We start from the raw sequence: 22,521 nt of genomic DNA on the forward strand, positions 1-22,521 counted from the left end.
TTTTAAGAAAATGTGTCCAAATTCTCTGATTCCAGCATCTTAAATGTTAACATTTTCTGCTTTTTTTTAAGTCCTCTGTGACAATAAACTGAATATCTTTGAGTTATGGACCTTTGGTTGAGACAAAACAAAACATTTGAGGACGTCACCTTGGGTTTTAGAAAACAGTGATGGACATTTTTCACCATTTTCTTACATTTTGTAGACCAAACAACAGATCAATTAATTGAGAAAATCAACAGATTAATCATTAACAGATTAATGAATAATTAATAATGTAAACAATCATTAGTTGCAGCCCTGGTGCTGTGCAGCTAGTTTTTTTTCCCTGAAAACAGTGAGAAATGGCAGTATGAGAGCAGTGAGACTGAACTACAACAGTAAGGTCATGGAAAACCAAAACAAAGAGCTGAAATGATGGTGGATTGATCACTATAAGTTGATTTTAAAGTCATTTATCAAGGAAATATGCCAAACAATTGGTAATTCCTCTTTCTCAAAATGTAAATTAGACTGTTCTGTGTTTTATATAATTGTAAATTGAATGTTTTGGGGATTTGGACCATTGTTAAGACAAAAGAAGCAATTTGACAATGTCACCTTAGGCTCCAGGAGCAAGAGATATTGATATTTTTATCCCCCACACATTGCTACAACCTCTCTTCTCTGTTGTGGCCCCAGAGCAGTGGGATAAACTCCCACTTAAGTCAGGACAGCAGAGTGGTTCTCCTGTAAACCCACCTTTTCAGACAACATGGCAACATCCTGTGATAGCACTTAGTATTTAGCCAAATGAAAATAATATAATGTTCTGTTTTGACATTATTTAGATTAAACAGCTATAAAGTGGCGGTCAGATCTCTCTCCTGACATGTAAGGAGTACAGAGTCAAACCCACAAAGGAAACATGCTTTTAGAGCCATAAACCCTCAACAATGCTGGAATTAAAAATATATGTATCACTCACAAATAAATAACATCACAACATTATTTAAGTATTTGCATGGGATACTGGAGTCAAGACTTAAACCTTTAGAAACTATACTACCCTAACACACACACTGTGTAAAGATAGAGGATTTGGTAATGCAGTGTGTGTTTGAACAGTACTGTATGTGTGTTAATTTGGCTTTGAACCAAAGCAACCTAACTTGATTGGTTAGCCCCCCTCCCTCACCACCACCAGGCTTCACTATTGTGTAATTCTGTTACACAAGCGAGAGGATGTGATGCAGATCTTCTAAGTCTGTAAGCCAGTCCAATATAAAAGGAAGGTGTTATACAATACCCATTTTCACAGCCATAAATTGAAGCGTCGGTGGTTTTATTATTCTCGCAAATAGTCGTTTGTGCGTTTGAATAAAGGGGCGGCGCTCGGTCAGCTGACACTGGTGCAGTGCGCCATCAGTCAGTCTGGCTGTTAGTGGGTCTATCAAAGGAGACTGTAAATGAAAGGAAAAGTTTATTCTATTTATTTATAGTTTTGAGGGTTTTTTCCATCTCATTTTCTGGAACTATGTTTTTTTTTTCTCATAAACAGAATTTTTTATTTTATTTTTAGCTTTTGTGTATTTTCCCAACCACATCTGTTTTAATAAAAAAATCACTTCCATCATTTGAGAGGGTGAAGGAGAGGTACAAGGGAACATAAGAGCTGTGATCAGTCATCTCTTAATTTAAATTATAAACCGAAGCTGCCGTTCCGTCTTCATTCTGATGTTTCATCACGACTCGTTTTTAAAAATACTCCAAAGATTCTGTGTTTTGAACAAATTCGACCCAGATTTGAACTCAGAGTTTAAAAGGAACACATCTTCCCACATCTGACTTTTGAGGAAAATTTGACTTTGATGCAGTTCATGTTCTTAATTCCCACCCCTACCCCCCGTTGTCTCACTTTCTGTCGGTCTCCTACCTCAGTTAAATCTGCCTTGAGCTCCTGCAGGGTTTATAATGAGGCCCCGGTACACAGTGTTCAACACTACTGACGTGTGAACTTAGGGTACGAGGCCATTGTGTGTATGTGTGTGCGAGGCCATTGTGATAGGGGTCTTGACAATGCAGCACAGGTCCCTACGAGTGTAGAGGTGCAATTGTATGTGTGTGACCTGCTGAGGAGTAAGACTGTGGTGATTTTCAAGCTGACTTTCGTGCTTTGTGAAAGAGAGGGAGGCAGGAATGGTTAAATTAGAGGTACTGTGTGTGTGTGTGTGTGTGTGTGTGTGTGTGTGTGTGTACAATGTCCTTGCATCTTGGCATACATCTTGTATAACTTTTTTTTTTTTTTTCTAGTAAGCTGAACGGTGGCATTATTAGCCAGATCTTATGTAAGGCAGCTTATGCAAGCAGCTGTCTTTGCACTGCCCCCCCTCCTTATCATTCGTTTTATTTCGCTCTTTTTTTTTTTGCCTCCCTCTTTCTGTACTTCTCCGTCTCTCTCTCTCTCTCTCTCTCTCATTCTCTCTCTCTCTCTCTGTCAGGGGCTTTCAAGATGTAATTACATGGTTTACGTGGATACATGTGCAAAGTTGAAGGTCTACTATATTTTGTCCATTAAACCCTCAGGAGGTAACATTTCTGTGCAAGAATGCATCTATGTTGTTTATCTAAATCACAAGCCGGGGCTGCGACATAAAGAAAAGTACAGAGCCTGTACGTTCACTGTGTTCAACAAGAACACAAGGGTGCCAGAAGATAAGGTCTAAGGCATGTGTTAAAATGCCATATTACATCATTTCTGAGACATGAAGAACAAAATAAAATAAAAAAGAACAGCAGATACACTCGGTTCATTGGGTTTATATTCAATACTGAAAACAAGAATTGTAGATTTTATAGACTTTTAGGTTGCTGCAGGTTGTTGGTTGCTGTTTTCTGGGAAGAACTTCTACTCATTGACAGCAGAGAGTTTCCCCAAAAGTCAAAGAATGTATTTGTTGTTGTTTGGAGGTGGAAATGTGCTGGAAAATAACAATATATTCACAAGTACATTTCTGATGAGCAAAGTTGTTTTTCCAGTCTGTACAATCAGCATTATTCTGGCCAAATGTTTAATCAGTCTGCATACTCGGTTTCATTTTCACACTTTCACACATTTCTTTTTCATTTGGTATAGAAACCAAAAAGAAAAAGATAAATGCAATATACAGTACAGATACACTTGGGGGAAGATCTGATCTGTGTGCAGCCCAAATAAATATTAAAAGCACAAAATCACACATCAGTCTAACCCTATAGAAGATAATTATTATCATTATAGTCTGTATTCCTCCACAGGCTCCCTGTGGCTACTAGTATCAGTTGCAAGATCCTGATTGTAGATTACAGAGCTCAGAATGTGCTGCAACCTGTTTACCTGCAGGATGCAATGAAAACTCCACACTGGAGCCACCTTCTCACAAAGGGACCTCAAAGGAAACCCTAGCAGGAAAAAACTAATAGACTGCACAAATTAGCATAAATGACTGATTACCAAAAGTGCAAACAAGTCAATAAAACAAAAGAGTGTCCTCAGTGTCCTTTGACATTAAAATACTTGTTTTTTTTCATTGGTGCAATATAACAGAACTCAACAAAAGACAGAAAAAAGACATAAAAACAATATATATATGTGTGTGTCTTAGTAAAGTGTTGGGCCACCATGTGTTGCCAGAACAGCTTCAATACACCTTGGCATTGATTCTACAGTCTCTGAACTCTTCTGGAGGGATGAACACCATTCTTCAAAAAGATATTCCCTCATTTGGTGTTTTGATGATGGTGGTGAAGAGCGCTGTCTAACATGTCAGTCCAAAATCTGCCATAGGTGTTCAATTGGGTTGAGATGTGGTGACTATGAAGGCCATAACATATGATTCACATCATTTTCATACTCATCAAACCATTCAGTGACCCCTCGTGTCCTGTGAATTGGGGCATTGTCATCCTGGAAGAGACCACTCCCATCAGGATAGAAATGTTTCATCATAGGATAAAGGTGATCACTCAGAACGACGTTGTATTGATTTGCAGTGACCCTTCCCTCTAAGGGGACATGTGGACCCAAACCATGCCAGCAAAATGCCCCCTACAGCGTAACAGAGCCACCAGATCCCCTCACTGTAGGAGTCAAGCATTCAGGCTTGTACCGTTCTCTTGGTGTACGCCACATATGCACTCGCCCACTCGTCGAGAATATGTTGAAGGATGACTCATCTGACAATATCACGTTTTTCCACCTCTCTGTAGACCAGTACCTATAGGTTTATGCACCACTGAACTCTCAAATGTGCTTCATCTTTGTAATGAGGGGTTTATGCACTACTATAACATCCCTCTCTGTGTAATTGTCGACGGACTATTCTTGCTGAGACAGTCTGATCACGACCTGCATTGACATTCTCAGTCACCTGAGGAAGAGTTTCTGTTTTTCATTACATATCACACTAATGCACAAGCATCGGGGTCATCAAATGTGTGTCGACCACAATTTCCGACCCTATTTACTGAAGTCTTTCCCACAGATCTAAATGCAGATGTCACTTTAGTCACTGTTCCTATTGAAACACCAGTCAGTTGAACAGTTTTTGTGACTGAAGCTCCTGCCATCGGTGCCCCAACAATGAACCTTCTTTCAAAGTCACTTAGATCTTTTTCTTCTTGCCATCTTGATACAAAATCAGAGTCAACTGGGCCTGCTCAGCATTTTTTATACATGACACAGAGCATGACTGGATGTTAATTGCTTAGTTGTACCATGCAGTGCACCTGAGTGGAAGCATCTGCATTTATTATGTTCCTACACTCATTTATTCAGATTTTTTCTTTAATGTGTCACCCGTCTCTATTTATAAAGAGAGAAAGGGCGAGGAGAGAGGGAGAATAATTAGAAAGTACTAACAATAAATAATAATAGTAACAATAATAATAATATGAACAATAGTAACAATCACAGTAACAGTGGAATGTGGGGGCGGTCCGTGTCTTGTGGGGTTATCATTCATGAGGCTACCTGGCCAACAGACCCAGAGACCATCTGGTTCCAGATTATCTGATGTAGTGATTTGCTGCTTTTTCTGTGTTTTATGTGATTTTTAAATTGAATATATTTGGGTTTTTGACTGCTGCTGGTTCAAGCAAGACATTTGAAGACGTCATCTTGAGCTCTCAGAACTCGTTATGGATAGTTTACACTATTTTTCAGACATTTAGACTAAACGATTAATCAATGAATCGACAAAGAGAGATTGATAATCTGGAAAAGTTAAGAGGCATCACATTATTTTAGAAACAACCAAAGAAAGTGATGATAAATGTACAGCATTTGTCTATACTGTACTTGTCTTTACTACTTTTTGACAGTTTTAAGGACTTAGTTTACTAGACTTCAGTACCTTTTACAGTAACATCTGCTGTTGTTGCTGTTGTTGCTGTTGCTGTTGTGTCCATGTGCCTTAAGATATTCACCAAGTGATGCATTACTTACTTTGGGAGGAAAACCCACATGTATGCAGTGATCTAATGCTGGTTCAGGCCACAGTGTTCTATTTTTTCCTGGAGATATTTAGGTTATCTCACCCCCTCCCCCCTCTTGGTCACAGGGGTGTTTTTAGGACACCAGACAGACCAGACTGCTCCCCTCCCCCCTGCCTCTCTATCAACCCCCCTCTCCCACATCTCCTTCTGTCTTTGTCCACCTCCCCCATCATCCTTCATCTCCTCCCCTTTTATTTTTATGTCCCGCTCTGTGCTTTTTCTATTTTGCCCTCATCAGCATCTTGTTTCCATATTCGCTGAATTTAAATAGCTTCTCACTTTGTCTGGCTCAACCAAAAGTAATGCTGTACTCCAGTAATGAAATGTTGGCTGAATCAGACGTCCTTGGAACACCTCCTTGGCCCGCTGTGTGATGTTATGTAAGGTAAGATGGCGTAGAGCAGAGGTTTTCAAAGTGGGAGGCGGGCCTCCCCAGGGGGGCTCCAAACAGTTTCAGGGGAGGCTCAGTGAATGGAAGTGAACAAATATAACATTAGTTATCAAAAGGAGATCAAGTAGAATAGCCTCGATGTGTGTGATTTGGTTAAATAGATAGTTTAGAGATGTAGTAGTTTTGGGGAATTTTACTGTTTTTCCCACTTTCACAGAGTCAGAAACTAATAAAAGCCTTTTTTATGTATTGGGTGTAGTCTGAAGTTATGTCAAACAGCAATATTACGCTATCTTGGCTCAGTTGTTGAGTGTCTATAGGATCAAATAACATAATCATGAGCCAATAGGCATGCAGGATTTGAGTGAAACTAAGCAAGTAAACTAAGAGGGGTGAGGGGGTGTCTTTTTCCAAGCTTTGTTGAGGAGGCCCACAGTGTCAGACTTGGTGTAGAAGGTAAAACAGGAAAGTTTTTTCTTTTTTATCAAAATTTCAACTTTCTGTATGTGAGTATTTTTAAGGCATTGGAGAGAGTTTGAACAGTTTGAATGTATTTGTTTGTATTTGTGAGGTCATGAGAGTCATGCATATGACATCGGGAAGTCTTCTCTCATTGTTGCAGGATTTAGTTCAGTTTTTCTGAACTTAACAAAACAAAAAAATATCTTAACAATCCTGATCTCAACAAACAAAATGTTATCAAAATGGAAAAAATTTGGAAAGAGGCTGTGTTCATTTAAGTTAAATGAAACATTCAACTGGTCTGTGGTTATGAAGCGTATGAAGCTGAAGTTGTAATTCTTAAGATTTCAGTCCTGGTTGATCTGGCGACACCTGTGGTTACTGGTGGTTATTACAACTGTGTTTCAGTAACACAGGTCACAGAGTTCTGTTCATGGATGTATTAAAGAGAACTGGACGCTGCCCATGTGGTCTTCCACAGTACATGAAATGTGCCTATGCACGCTGGCTTTTCTTTTCCACATTATATCCAGTATGTGCATGCAGTTTTTCCTATGAATCCTTTGCATGCGTGTCTAGACAATTTGAATCCCACTCAGGATGTGCGGACTCTGCCAGTAAAAATAAAAACGACTTGAGGAGCTTATAAAATGCATACACATACAGTAGATTAACTGTTGCTGAAAAAACACAGACCGTCAATAGCATTTAATTTTTGGTATTTGGTACAATGAAAACCTTCTGGATCATAAGTTGTGAGTCATATTAAAATGTGTTTGACAAAGCAAGCTAGTTTAGTGCAAGCTAGTTTGTAAATAAGATGGACATTATGACAGTATCTCTTGACTAAATATCTGCTTCAAAATCAATATCTGCCGTCAGTCAAAGAATTAATGAATGTTGTGTTAAAGAGCGCTTTAAGGTGCTACACTGCCTGTGTTAAGTGTTGCACTGTGAACAATTGTTGTAATTACATTCAAAAAGTGCTCAATTCCCATGGTCTAGGAGGGTTTTTTTTTTTTTTTACACAGAAATAACATCAATTGGGTTCTATAATCTGGCATTTTGATCTAAATGTAGAGAACATCAACTCTACAAACAGGTCTAAACATAGATAATAGTGTTCTGCTGTATCAAGTTTCAGCTCTTTTTGTCTGGAGCCACCTAAACGCTCCTCTCGTCTCATTTCACTTTTCACTGATTCCATGTGTTAACTGTCTTGTTCAAAGTCAAAACAGGGCCTCTCATCAGTGCGAAGCTGATGGAAACACCTTGTGAAATTTTGTGTTTCCTTTAAGGTTAAGTTTTTACAAGGGGTGGGCACAACAGCATGAACACCTGCACAGTATAATGCAATCCAGTGCAACGGCCCAGCAATAAATTCTACCTCTCTGAAGTGTTTTTTAATACTGTGTCAAAAATATTTACTCACCTCTGTGTTCATTTTTGAGTTTAAGTTGAAGGAAGGGAAGTATTTAATGTGTTCCTATTTGTTTGTACTCCCTGTGGACATACTTCACAGAACTGAATCGATACACAATTTAGAGGAACGTTAAACACAAGCTTCACAGGGCGGTTGCATTGGATTGCATTTATTGTACAGGTGTTAATATGTCCACCTCCAGGTATTTAATAAGGTTGTGTCAGGTAAGAGGAAAGAGAAGTTGGTGTCTAACCTACATGGAGCCACTCAGAGTAGCAAACATATACTGTAGTGTTACATAACTGTTATTTTACAGCCTGAAGGCTCCACATGAACAGAACAGTTTGGCCTGCTTTTCTATGATGTATAAAGTTACATAAAGCATGATGGCAATGAATCAAGTGGTTTTTGGCTGGATGTGACTTCCAAGTAATGTAGGGTAATAACAAGCTGTACAATGTGTCTGCAGGAGTGTCACATGACCTACTTTTAAATATGTGTAAGTCAAGTCAGAGTTAGAAAATGTTTTTTAAAAAAAAGATTCTTTACAATCTGCTGAAAGTTAACCTGCTTTTTGTTTTGAGTTTTTTTGTAGTAAGAAACCTAATTTTCTTCTCATTTTGTGCAATCATGCACTCTGCATTACAACAGCTAAAACATATGGTGGCCAGCAAGGGCAAACACACTGCAACTTAAGAAAACACATGCAAATAGACAAAACACAAGCAAATTAAGAAAACATCTTCATCAATTTGGCAATATATGCACAACATTTAGAAAACGTGCTGCAAATACTACAGCACAACACATTACCGAAATAACAAAGGAAGTGTTTCCAGAGGACACTAAAGAGTGATGAACACGTCAATAACTCATAAGCGAAACATTAAAACACAAACAAGGCCTCTTTCCTACCATAGTAAGGTAGACAACAAGTTACAACATTATTTTCACCAAAACGAGTCGTCCTCCAGGCTGGACTAATAACATTGGTCTCTATGTACAGCCGGCTGTGAGACGAGGGCGCAGGGACCGTCTAAAAATTGCAACACCAAAAAAAGATACTTCAAAGAATATTCCTCTGGAAACACTTCCGTTGTCATTTCTGTAATGTGTTGTGGTATTTGCAGCACGTTTTCTAAATGCTGCGCATATGTTGTCAATTAATTTGCTTGTGTTTTGTCTGTTTGCATTCGTTTTCTTAAGTTGCAGCACATTTGCCCTTGTCAGCCACCATAAAAACAGGAGTTTTCTGTGCATTTTAAAGGTGGATAAACTTTAATTATTTGTAATTGTTGTAAGTAAAGTTTTAGATTTCATAATAAACTGAAATGACTGTTACTTACAGTATGTACCAGTAATACTTTAGCCTGTGTGAGCTTTTGAAGGCAGGTTTTTCCAACCAGTACTAAGATAGTTACTCTGTTCAGCTTTGAATGGCATCACAAGACATACTGTAGATGTACAAACAATACGCTCAAACACACCAATCATCAGCACACATGAAGACCAAAGACGTTGCCACCATAATCTGTAGAAACCACTTCTCTGGCATGCACATGTTATGTAAGGACACATAAAGATGTCACCGATCCCAGTACTGTATGTGCTTGTTGCCAATTTACGGCACTACGAGCTCCCAACAGTGGTTAGTCTGTGGTTGATGACAGGGTCGTAGTTTCAAATGCTCTTCAGCTTTTTTTTGAGGAACAAACCAAGCAAGCAAGGCCGGTTTTTAGATCAGAGTGAGAGATGAAGGTCGGTTTCTGGCTGACCAGAATTCCAGCGCAGCATAAATCTTCCTTTCAGGAGTTAGTTTACCTTCTTTTTATTTTCATTGACTCTCTTTTTTATGCTTCCATAAACTTTTCCAAAGGAAATTATGTGAGGGAACATATATGAGGGTTCTTAAAGGCAAAAATAGAGTAAAATTATTTGTTTGTTTTTGAAAACAAAGTATTTTTGTCAGTGACAGCTGCAACAAGTAGTTAATTAATAGATAATAGATAGTTGATCAGCAGAAAATTAACCGCCAACTACTTTGATAATCGATTGTTCATTTTTAGTAAATTTTTAAGAAAAAATACTAAAATGCTCTAAATGTGAATATATTCTGGGGGTTTTTGTTTTCTATGACAGTAAACTGAATATCTGGGTTGTAGACTGCTAATGAACATTTTTCACCATTTTCTGACATTTATAGACCATACAACTAATCAATCAGTCGAGAAAATAATCAACAGATCAATCTGTAATGAAAATCATTAGTTGCAGCCCTGTTTACTAGCTTGCAGTCTTCTTCTCTGCCTTTGTTCATGCATTATAACGGTCTGCAGATCATTTGAATAATGTGCTATCATTGGCAGGACTATGTATGACATCACCCGCGTTCACGAAACAAACAAAATGGGACCCATTGATAAAGAAACTGCTCCATAGCGCTACTATAGGTCAGAAACCCCACAGGGTACCTTTAATGGGAGACAGCAGTGAACAGTTAATGTTCTGTCAACAACAGTATTTACCTGTCGACCTCTGGTGATCATGTGAGAAATGACTGTGGTCTCCAGAAAACAACAGCTTCGGTCATTTATCAAAGGAGCATAATGTCAGAGGCAAAGGTGGACCATAGTGTGCTGTTTGTATCGCCACAGAAAGTCTAGGGAAGAGGTCATGGTGGATTTTTGGGTCGTACAAAGTGTCTGAAGCCGCTCTGTCTCCCAACCGTAACCACTGGTTTAATTTAACCATAAAGGTGATCTTTTCCTCAGTAGTGGCAGGAAACAACTACTTGTTGAGGATCAGCGCAGCAGCAATGACTTCCAAAGTGTGGTCAGGGGGAAGCGCCACAAAGTCCTTGAGCTGATTTGAGGAGGTTTCAGAGGAAAATGGGCAGCAGTGGTATTTCACTCCCTTGAACGTTTGAGTGGAATAAAATGAGATTTAATGAGAGCATGATGATTATTTAGCTCTCTACCTTCCTGCTACCCTGCAGTATTTCACAGTTATACAGTCAGTCATCTCCAACAAAACTTTTATAAGGTTGCAACTCTACCATCTGATACATAGGAAAACATCCCTAATCAATATATATCCTGTGTGTGTTTTATTTGGTAGTTCACCAGGTCTTTGGTTACTGGTTTTCAATCCAGCAATCAGTCCGTGACGTCTAGCTTGGTTGAATTTATGAGGCTTGTAAAAACCCCACTGTCGGGCCAGTAAGTCAACTTGGCCGGTGCTACCTGTTGTGTAATCTGCTGTGTAACGTTATGCAAGGTGAGCTGGCAGGTGATCAAGAGTAAACCTTGCTGAGATACGACTCTGCGTCTGGGCTCATCTGAGTGGGAGTGCATATTATTTAAAGCCTCTGGTTTTACCCAAGCGAGATAACTAAGGCGATAATTCTTGTTCATGGTGGTAGATGTATGCCCAAGGAAATGTTTTATTAATACACAGTGGTAAATTTATGTTTTTCTTTTCTTCACATTGCTCAGAATTTCTGAAGGTTTCTTTGTTACTGTTGATGACGATAGCAGTAATGTGAGATTTTTTACTCATTTTCTGCTTTGAAAAGCATAATTTAAATGATGACTCTTGTATGTAACAAAGGTATAGTTCTGTAAAACAAAGGAGGAAGAAAACTTTGCTTTTACCAAGCCACAGCTGATAATGAAAGGTGCGACTGTAGTCTGTGATTTTAGTTTATGATTGTTTCACTCTGGCACAGATGAAGGCCTGTGACTAATGTGAGGGTAATTTTCCCGCTGCTGAGAGACGGAGCTTTAAAAGCACCCTAGAAACTCTTGAAAGGGCTTCACCTTCTTCATTGTGTCTCTCTCTGGTACATTTCCTTCTGTCCATCTGCTCTGCAGATCCGTCTTTCATCCGCAGAACATCATCTTTCATAGGCTGCCTTTAAAATACTCCTGTCATTTTTTTTTTTTTTAGTTTATTCAAAACCCTGAAGTTAAACTTTGAGCAGCAAGAACAAAAACATTTGATGTATTGTCTTCTGTCAGGAGAATACACAAACCATATGAGAATAGACTTGGTGAAATTAACTCCAAAATGTCTGCAAATGACAAAATCACAAGTGCTGTTCTCCTTGTCCACTTGAAAATAATTAACTGAGCTGTATTTTTCAGCACTGTCACTTTGGTAATATGGTTTCTGATGTTTGGTCCACATGTCATTGATATTTTGAATGTAATTAAAGAGTATGTAGCAGTAAGAAGAAGAATTGCTGTTATACTATCTTCTTTTTCAGATCTCTGTATTTTATATATTAGATCAGATCTCATCTGTCCCTCTACAGACTCTCACTCAGTTGTGTTCGGATCATTTGTAAACTAGTCAACACTTATAAGGACTTTGACCGATATCACTCCGTATCAGTTTCCTTCTTCCTTCTTACGAGAAAAGCTTCAAACTGTTAGTGCTGACAAAGAAACGGCAGAGGAACAAAGTCTTTATGTTCTTATATCTCTACTCTTTGTTTCAGTTGTGTGTAGTACAGCCATGCTGAGGTAGCAGCAGCCTGGAGGTCAGGATGTCTGAAGAGGAGCAGCAGCTGAATGAGAGGAAGAGGGAGCGAGAGATCTGCTACGTCACTGATGAAGAAGAAGAAGAAGAGAACGATGGAGATGATGAAGATGAGGGGATACCTGGTGAGTCAAAACAGTGGACTGAGACCTAAAACACTACTGATCATCATTTCACAACGTTCACATAATATTAACTGTTAAAAAGTGCCGCCTACATGCAAACCTACTGTTGAAATCCTCATGTGTCGTCGAAATGAGGTTACATAACGCTCTACACATTGATGCATCATTGCATTTTATGTCAAAAAGGCTACTCCTACAAGAATGTAGGATAACGGTATATTTTAACAACCTTTAAACAATCTTTAGTCAGAAAGTGGTACCAAGAATAATTTTGAACTGAGGAATTCAGAGGGAAAAAAATCATTTTTTTGTGCCTCACCGTTTGAGAGACACAAGACAAGTCTATTATATAAGTGTATATTATTATTACAGCTGTAAACCTTTAATTAAATTTCATAGAAATCTCTTAATTAGTTTTCAAGATATCCTGCCAATCAACAAATGAGACCAAAGACAAAAACATTGTGGAGAGGATAATATATTGATAAATATATGCAGTGACATGATATAATTTATAATATTTAAAACAAAAAATGATGCAATTTTTACAATCAAACAGCAGCAACAGTGCATGTTGTGCTGTATTTCAGCAACTTCTTTAAGTTAGGTTGCATTCACAGCATGTTTGGAGCACTTAATTTCAGCTGTTTTGGTTAAAATTCTTTGGGGCAATTGCGGACAATCTCATCAGAAATCTGGTGGCTCCAAATCACCATCTACACACTTAATGTAAGAATTGCGTCGTCTTCTATGAAAGCTGAAGAAATGATCAAGAGAGGGAACATAATCACTCAAGAAAACAGTCTAAACACAAAGGTTTATGGGTAAGGAGGCAGATGTTGACACCTGACAGATTGATTTAACAAGAAATAAACCAAACCAGCTGTAGTTTGACTCAGTTTTCTTTTCTCTTTGTCTACATCAACAAAATTTACAGCTTTTAACATGTTGAAACTGCATTTATAGACACTTTTTGTCAACATTGCTGTTAGATCAAACCGAAGCAGTGGCATTACTGTCCTCATTTGTGACCGGAGCAGCTCTCTACATCAACCTTTTGCCTTTTTACCTTCTGTCCTCCCTCAAGAACAAACTCTTCTAAACGACCTCGTCTCCCCCTCTCCTCTCATTTCTTCTCTTGCCAGTACGCGTTACATAACCCAATGAATCATCTATTAGTTCTATTAGATGCTGAATCGTCTGTGTGTGTGGGGGGGAGATGTGTCTCTAGTGTGTTTTTTGTGTAGGAGGTAAGATTTAAACTTTGGTTAGATAACTTAAATAGCGTCAGTCTTTGGATGACTTTGACCTTATTACGGAGAGAGAAATTTACAGTTCTATCAGAAAGCGCCCTGTTAACTTATCGTCTCGCATTTCATAAACTCCACATAGCATAGTGATGTTTCTCACACACTCTGAGTGCTTTTTCAGTTGATTTGCAGGAGAATAAATATCTCAGGCTCTTAAGTATTTTGAGTCATATAATGAATAATAATAACTTCCCCCGTTCATTGTCATGTTTATGTGCACGTGTGTTCTTGTACTTTGTGTTCTTGTAAAACTTGATTTTTAGACCTTGAAAGGGAACACATTATGTGTGGTTCTCACTTTTTTTTAAAGGGCTGTTTGAGGGTTAACACTTGGTTTTAGGTTACGGTTAGAATTAGGTTAAAGTTAAGGTTTGGCAGGTAATGGATTATGTAAATGAGGGTCCTCACAAGTATAGAATTACAAATTTTGTGTGGTTCATCCTGTCCCAGTCTGGTTTTTGGTCTATCAGTCTGCCTTTGAGAGGTTACACAAGCAAATTATGAAGATAAACCATCCCACCCTGTGTACACAAACGCTGCGTTTATTTCCTCATCTTTTCCTGGATGTCTTTACTGTTTATTTTTCTGTCTTTATCATTTCATGTCACCTATTTTCTTTGAAAGATAAGAGTTTCTGAAGCCCTAAAATGCTGGCAAACAGAGCAACACAGAAAAATAACTAGAATATGTTAAAACAGTGATCATATCACTTTTTACATTCAAATAAAAAGGAATAATACAAGTATTTGGGGAAAATACTTTGGTCTTACCAAGACTCACAGAAGAGGAGTGATTTTTAAATGTAATCTCTCTGCACACTCTCTTTAGCATTCTAACAGTGCTTCCGGTCTTTATGCTAAACGGTGACGTCTAGTTTAGCACAAAGGCTGGAGGCAAGGAATTTCAAAAACTACAGCACTGAAATATTACTTAAAGAAAAAAAAAAGAGAAAGAAAACAAACCTAACCCTGATCCTGGAGGCAGAGTTCAAGAATATCCACCCCCCCACCCCTTTAAAGCTCACTAATGAACACTGTAACTTCTTCGTTTAATCCGTACACATACAAAAATTTGAAAATGACAATTTGTAGTTTTGGCAGTCTATGGTGAAAATGCTTTCTGGGCCCTGAGGATTTTTTCAGTTTTGCCAAGGCTGACTCACTGAATCCCGTTTAGCTCTTTTGGCACATGAAGTTTGTCATGAGGAGTATTACTCATCCTGTTAAAACAGTTGTATAATGTCCTCTGTAGGCTCTGGAGCAGCATTTAAACGTCTGGAAAAATGACCCTGATTATGTCAGTTTTAACTTAGAGGACAGAAATCCAAACTGGGGCGTGGAGTTTAAAAGATGTAGGCATTTACCGGGAAGGGGAAGTCTACTGAAAGATGTTATTTAGTATAATGAAAAGTCAAAGATACCTCAACCTGGGTTTCTTTGATTTTGACTATTCTTTTTTAAAAATATGTCTCTTGCAAACCTCTCAGCTTTTTGGCGGTGCAACACTAAATCAATCAATCAATCAATCAATCAATTTTTATTTATATAGCACCAAATCACAACAAAAGTCATCTCAAGGCACTTTTCACATAGAGCAGGTCAAGACCATACTCTTTAATTTACAGAGACCCAACAATTCCCCCATGAGCAAGCACTTGGCGACAGCGGTAAGGAAAAACTCCTCTTTAACGGGTAAAAACCGTTAATGGACGACAAATTTTAAATGTACGGAATAGCCCTTTAATAAGTCCATGGATTAGCCAAATGCTTTCTGTGACATCACAGATTGAAGTTTCCAGCCTCTAGAGAGCTGCAGGCTTCTCATTACTGTGAGTCAGTGTTGGATAACCCTTTAATGTGACAGATTGCTTGTTATGTTAAGGCCGAGACAGCAGAGACCTGTGAACCTGTGAAGAACTCTTAACACACACACTTGCTTTCTGTTTCCTCTTGTCAACCATGCACACCTCTTTCTTCTCGTTCTCCTCTCTCTCACACACACAGATTGTACATGTTGTCCTAATTACAGCAGTAGTACCTTGTTTGATGCCATATTTGTAATGCTGTCTGTGCAGTTATGTAGCCCTTTACAGGGTGCTTGCTTGTGTGTGTGTGTGTGTGTGTTTGTGTGAGAGCGAGAGAGAGAGAGAGAGAGAGAGAGAGAGAGAGAGAGAGAGAGAGAGAGAGAGAGAGAGAGAGAGAGAGAGAGAGAGAGAGAGAGAGAGAGAGAGAGAGAGAGAGAGAGAGAGAGAGAGAGAGAGAGAGAGAGAGAGAGAGAGAGAGAGAGAGAGAGAGAGAGAACCGGAGAGATGATGATGAACCATTAATCATCAACAAAAAGGGGTTCATGTTGTTTCTGCTTCCGTGCTCGGGCTTATAAAACATTTTCACAGTTGTGCAACACTTTGTATAACTGACCCAGTGGAGCAGCGGAGGTGGCAGAAGCCTAAAGGCTACACGAGGGGGTTTGGGGTTTTGACGTCATCCCTCAGGAAGCCGGAAAAATCCCTGTGTCTCATTTTGACATTAATAAATGAGCACTAAGAAATGAATACACTGATAATTATATTGAATTATGTTATGGTGTTGTTGTATTGCAGTTCTGCAGGTAATGTTGTGAAAACTCCTTGTTGGTGTGTTCAGGAAGTTTTAACATCCAAGATCTGGTGTCGAACACTGGAGTTTCCCAACAAATACATCAAACAGGCCCCTTTTGTTTGGAAATAGGGCTGCAACTAACAGTTATTTTCATTACCAGTTAATCTGCTGATTATTTGATCAATCAATCGATTAACCGTTTAGTCTATAAAATGTCCATAACTAATGAAAAATTACCATTATAGTTCTCCAGAGTCAAAGATGACGTCTTCAAACGTCTTGTTTCGTCTAACAGTCCAAAACACAGAAATATTCAGTTTATTGTCTTATATGAAGCTGAAACCAGATATATTTTTTGGCATTTTTGCTTAAAAAGTGACTGAAACATTATTCAATTGTCAAAATAGTTGCAAAATAGTTTCTGTTGATCAACTAATCGATTAATAGACTAATCGCACACTAAATACTGAAATTTCAAAGCTCCACTCATGAGTTCACAGTGACCTTTTGTAGCCAAGAGGCAGCTATTCACACTTCAACTGCAGTAACTACATGTTGTTTTAAAGTCTGGTCTAAATTCAGCTCCTGATGCGCCCACCTTCACTGACTTCACATCTTTATTTTCATGAAGTACTGAAGTAGGAAATAAATCTCAAGACCTCTGATCTGCCTTTTAGTATTGGTGGCGTTTTAGTTATGTAAAGTTTATCAGTCCTGAGGTGAGTGAACCGAGCAGATGCATAACAGAAACATTTATTTAAGTACGTTTCTTCCCTTTTTGATATTTCTTCTTTCCATAAAACAGAAACTAACATGTTACCATAAATCTTCTTTATTTAGTCATTTTAACTGTAGTTGTTGTAATTGCGTTGCTTGTATCTGTGACCTTAAACAGAATTGTCCAGCTACTACTTACAGTTTCGTTTTATATTTGTAAGCAGAGGTCGGTTCAAATTCTACTTTGGACTTTGGTTATTTTCCTTTTTGAGCCACTTTGTTATGTTAAGGGGAAAGCTGGTTTGCTGTATTGATTTACGGCACAGATCAAGAGGAGCACAAAGAGCTGAAGCTCTCACAGTTTGTCGTCTTGGCAGGTGGTGGAAGGAGTGATAAGTGTGATGGGGGGGAAAAATTACATTTACGTGTTTATCTTCTTCACTTTGCAAATCCATTTTTCTCTTGTGACATCATCACCCCCGCTGTCTCCTGCGTCTGTCCCACGGTTGCCGTAACAACCGTCACTAGGACGCTGGTCCCCTCAGAGTTGTGACCGTTTCCTCCTCTTGGTTCAACATCCCCTTTACTTTAGTCCTCCGTCTTTCATTCTCCATTTTCCCCTTCTTCTTCTTTTCATCCTTCTTTATTTTCTCCTCTCCTCTTCGTTCATTTACTTTCATCCCTCTCCATGTGATGCACTCTTTCATTCTAATTTTTTCTTCTTCAAACTCCTTTGTCTTCATTTTTATGTCCTTACGTATGTCAGTCGTCTGTATTTTAATGGTTTCCAGTGATTACTGCGTCTTCTTGTTCTTCTTTCCCTCAGTTTCGGTCTTTTAAAACATCTACATGTTCTTTCTCATTTACGTTCTTCACTGCTTTTTAAACAACAACTTTTAGTTTTACCAATCGATAAAAACTTGAGAGTTTAGGGGGGGAAAGAGTAGAATATAGGAACAAAGAAAGTAATGATAAAGTGAGAGAGAGTTTAATATTCATGTGACAGCATTAGCCCAAACAGAAAATATAGGAATGGAAAAAAAAAAGACTGTTTTGTTGATTATGAAAAAACAAATTCTATAAACATCATTATAGATTTTTGTGAAAAATACGAGTTTTTAACAAGATTGATAGTACCAGCATCATGATATTCTGCCATATTGTTGTTGATTGTTTACAAAAGTGCTTAATTCAACATCTGTTTCCTGAAGGTTTTAACCACTCGTTGTCATGTAGCAGCTCTCCTCTCTGACGCACAGGAAGTGATGCTTTTTATATTTCTGTTTTTTCCAGTCTGTTGTTTGTTTGGTTTGTTTTTTTGCAGAAGGTCAGGTAAATGTCTAAAAAGCTGAATAACTAGTATGTTCGTCAGCATCACAGTTTTCTCTCTGCAGAGGTTTGGGGTTGTCATGGTGATCACTGGCACCACATTCAATACCCTTACATGCAAAACACACACACACACACATACGTGAAAGAGCACATGAATGAGGTATTTGCAGATTTTTAAAAAAAAAAAGTATTTCCAACAGTGTAAAATGCTGGTTTTTAATTACAGTTGTGTTCCCGTCTACGCTCATTTTTCTCCCCTCAATTTGAAAGTGAAAAATTGCATTGTTGTTGTATAATTCACACATATTAGATGATGCAATGAAAAATGTACCACTTTTTAGTGATCAACAATTTTACAGAGTAAGAAACCATGACAGTAATAATCCAGAATAAGAGACAGACATTCTCAAGCAAAAAGCAAATAACAGTAGACTGAAACGAAAAGAAAAATAAACAGTAAAACACAACCATCCATTTCTACTGACTTCTAAAGCTGGCCCGCTCCGGGTCTAATATTACTGTGTGTGGAGGATTGTAGGACAGGGGTCCAGCATTGTTAAAAATATCGCTGAGAATAGAAACGGCTTTATTTAGCCATGGGGGAAATGCAAAAGGCTGCCCACCTGATAGGAGGTGATAATTATTCCATAACGGAGACGTTTGATGAAATAAACCTGTTTTGCCCGTCATCAGTTCTACTTTTTTCCATACAGCTATAGAACTGGTTACGATGCTCCCTGCCTGTATATAGGAAGTCTTCTAGTCGGTGTGGCTTCATGCTGCCTCTATAGCCCTCCAAATGACCTCTGATTCATTCAAACATGCAGTGGTCTAATTTGAAAAGCATAATAATAAGAACTAAAATTCGGCCTCCAGTGAGTTTGCTTCCTAATAAGGTTGTAAGTTTGATTCGTGCATCCTTTTCACCCCAGATCTGTAATTCATTTCTGTGATAAATTTAGGTGGTGGCGCCACAGGGATCATAAAGAACAAAAAATTAATCAGCGGCAAAATGTTCATTTTGACAGAACCAAGTTATGGTTTGATGTGTGCAAGATTTCTGCACCAATCTCTAATCTAACAAGACAGGACAGATCAGAGTTATTGGGCTTCACAGGGATTTATCACATCATACGTAGACATGTGATTTAAAAAAAAAAGTGATAAAAATGATGAACTTCAAGCTTTTGGGAAGCACCTTCAACGGAAAACACAAACAGACCCAGAAAAATACTGAGAACACGCGCGCACACACTCATCCCAGAGAAAACAGGAAGTGTGTGTGTGTGTGTGTGTGTGTGTGTGTGTGTGTGTGTGTGTGTGTGTTTGTGCGCGCGCAAGAAGTAGAGAGGCCATTTGTCAAAAAGTGACATTGAGAAATGACTCGGGGAGGTGAGACCAGTCCCCCAAAATAGAATCCTCCTGTTCAGCAACACAACGCTGCTGGGATGCCTGTTCTGGGTCAGGTGTGTGTGTGTGTGTGTGTGTGTGTGTGTGTGTGTGTGTGTGTGTGTGTTTGTGTGTGTCCACCTTCTCACTGTGCATCTAAGGGGGTAGGTGTGTGTGACTCCGTGTGTGAACAGATTGAAGGGTGTGCGCTTCGTGTTATTGGCTCTTCGCAGCTCAGATGAAGCTGTCATGAGGTTTAGTCACATCTTTCATAAGACACACACACACACACACACACACACACACACACCAACACACTGACTCCAGAGAGCAGGGGAGTAATAGTCTGTTAATTAGCCTGTTGCTCCCCTGCCTGTGTGTAGGCGTAGGTAAGCAGAGTGCTCTCTCTCTCTCTCTCTCTCGACTTCAAACTGAAGAAAAACAAGTAAACATGTTTCCTCCCACGAATGTTACAGACACCTGGTGCTTTAATCAGTGACAAAATCCATCAACTCTCCAACTTCTAACAAAATTGGACCAGAAGAACACCAGGTAGTCCCTTTTAGGGTCATTGTTCAAATTGCATTTTTCACTTTCTTTCCAACATCCAAATGAATAAAGAACATGAAGTTGGAAACAAACTGTGTAAAAACAATGTGGAGGAGCATCATTGGCCTCTCAGAACATGATATTTTATTATTATTCATCAAGAAAAAGGAAACACAACTCCAAATGAATAATAATGTCACTCTGTGTCAACTGGATGTGTGAATAGGCAACTTTTTGCTATCACATCAGCCGTAACTTTTACAAGGAACAAATGAATGGGCTGAAATGCTCTTTATATTGTTGAAATGAACTTAACAGGCCATCTACATGAGTGCGATGCAGCATGATGTTTATAAATCTTCAATTTGTGTTCATCTGTTGACTCTATTCAAGGTGTTGCAAATGGGTGAAGGTATTTAGGCTTGTTCATGCTAGAGCTGCAACACTCAGTTGATTAGTCGAATAAAAATTAAACTATTTTAATAATCGACTTATCCCTTTAGTCATTTTTTCAGCAAAAATGCTAAACGTTTGCTTGTTCTAGTTTCTCAAATGCAAAGATTTGTTGCATGTTTCTGTTTTAAATCATTGTAAACTGAATATCTTTGAGTTTTGGACTGTTGGTCAGACAAAACAAGAAGACGTCATCTTGAGCTGCAGAATATTACAACAGGCATTTTTCACTATTATCTGACATTTTATAGACTAAGTGATTAATTGATTAATGGAGAAAATAATTGGCAGATTCATCGATAATGAAAATAATTATCAGTTGCAGTCCTAGTTAATGCTGCAAGAAAGTTGCTCAACATTGTCCACATTGTTGTCAAGCTGTGATTGATCCAAAGGAACTGTGGATCAGTTAATTTAGGGGGAAACAACAAACCTTTTACTTTATTATATGTAAAGATGTTACATATTTCTTTTCTTATGCTGCAAATTGAATGAGATTACAATACTATAAATTTACTGCTGGTTACATGAACTTCTGTATGAACCACAATAAATGAAAGTACATTTTATTCTGCATACAGTAAATGATCCTATAGACCTTTTGATTTTGATAGTAATATCTGACGGTGCTGATATTGATAGATTGATAAAAACTGATCAAAACACCACTTCACATTTCATAACATCATGTTTTGTTTTGTGTGTGTGTGTGTGTGTGTGTGCGTCTGTGTGTGTGTGCATGTGTGTGTGAACTGATCAAGAGCTGCACAGAGTGAAGTGTAGGAGGTGAAACAGTAACACCAGCTGGTCTACATACTGGCACACCAGACTGCAGATCACGCCGTGTTTTTGTGTGTGTGTGTGTGTATGTGTTTGTGTGTGTGTGTGACAATGAGATGCGGTTTTGTGTGGAAGCAGACTAAGGATCAGGTGACACTCTGGCTCAAACTGGTTATGAGTAATAATAAGTCATCAGCAAAACCATCTGCCATCATTGTTTCAGTCATATGTGAGCTGTGGGCTCGGAGCGCCTCTCTGAATTCATCATTTTCACGTTTTTGATCGTACTGTAGAGTCAGATTGATCTCACTGACATTGGTTTATTTATACTCATTTATACTCAGATGGTGATCGGCCCCTTGGAGCATCGTCTGGAGAAAATCTGTGAGTCTCTTTTGGTGTGAAAAGTTAACAGATTCAGTCTGAGCCGCACTCATCAAGCCACCAACTGATCTGATCATGAACATATTTTATATTTCTTCTACTGAACAGCTTCAATCCAAGACTGGAGATAACCAATAGTAAATGACTTGAGTGAGTTTAAAGGGAGGTTTTTTTGTTTTGTTTTGTTTTTTTGGACCAAATTTTTATTGGATGGTTTTTCTCTGGGAGCGGGGTGAACCATAGACTGTATACTAGGGGTGTGCCCGAATACAAATACATTATTCGGCAAAGCACAAATAGTGGGTTTTATACAAATATTTGTTTCAGACAAATATTTTTAAAAATATTTGTTTTTGGAAAGAAAAAAAAAACATGGCAAATACCAGTTCACAGGTCGGTTACATCGTTATCTCAGTCTCTCTCCTCTGCTCCACTGTTACATCTATCAGGGGTAAGTCCCAAGGGACTCTCCATAACCTGTTGTTCCTCTTCTCCTTTCCACAAAGTTGGGTTGTAAAAAAAAAGGCAGTAAATGAAAAGTGCAAAACAAGAA

The 22,521-nt window shown here is 38.5% G+C and overlaps 1 protein-coding gene across 3 annotated transcripts in view; it reads left to right on the top strand.

The window, feature by feature from the left end:
- The window catches only part of LOC121895632 (helicase ARIP4-like), a 77,043-nt gene that overhangs the window by 11,390 nt on the left and 43,132 nt on the right, over positions 1–22,521 (top strand). For 2 of the 3 annotated variants that reach the window (XM_042408991.1, XM_042408992.1), the window contains exon 2: positions 12,292–12,457. In XM_042408991.1, the coding sequence (XP_042264925.1) occupies positions 12,340–12,457 (118 nt within the window). In that variant the 5' untranslated portion in view covers positions 12,292–12,339. Of the gene's footprint in view, positions 1–12,291; positions 12,458–21,926; positions 21,969–22,521 lie in introns of those variants that run through there. The other variant, XM_042408993.1, reaches the window with a different exon arrangement.

Source organism: Thunnus maccoyii, chromosome 4 (genome assembly GCF_910596095.1).
Source record: "Thunnus maccoyii chromosome 4, fThuMac1.1, whole genome shotgun sequence".
Lineage (NCBI taxonomy): Eukaryota > Metazoa > Chordata > Actinopteri > Scombriformes > Scombridae > Thunnus > Thunnus maccoyii.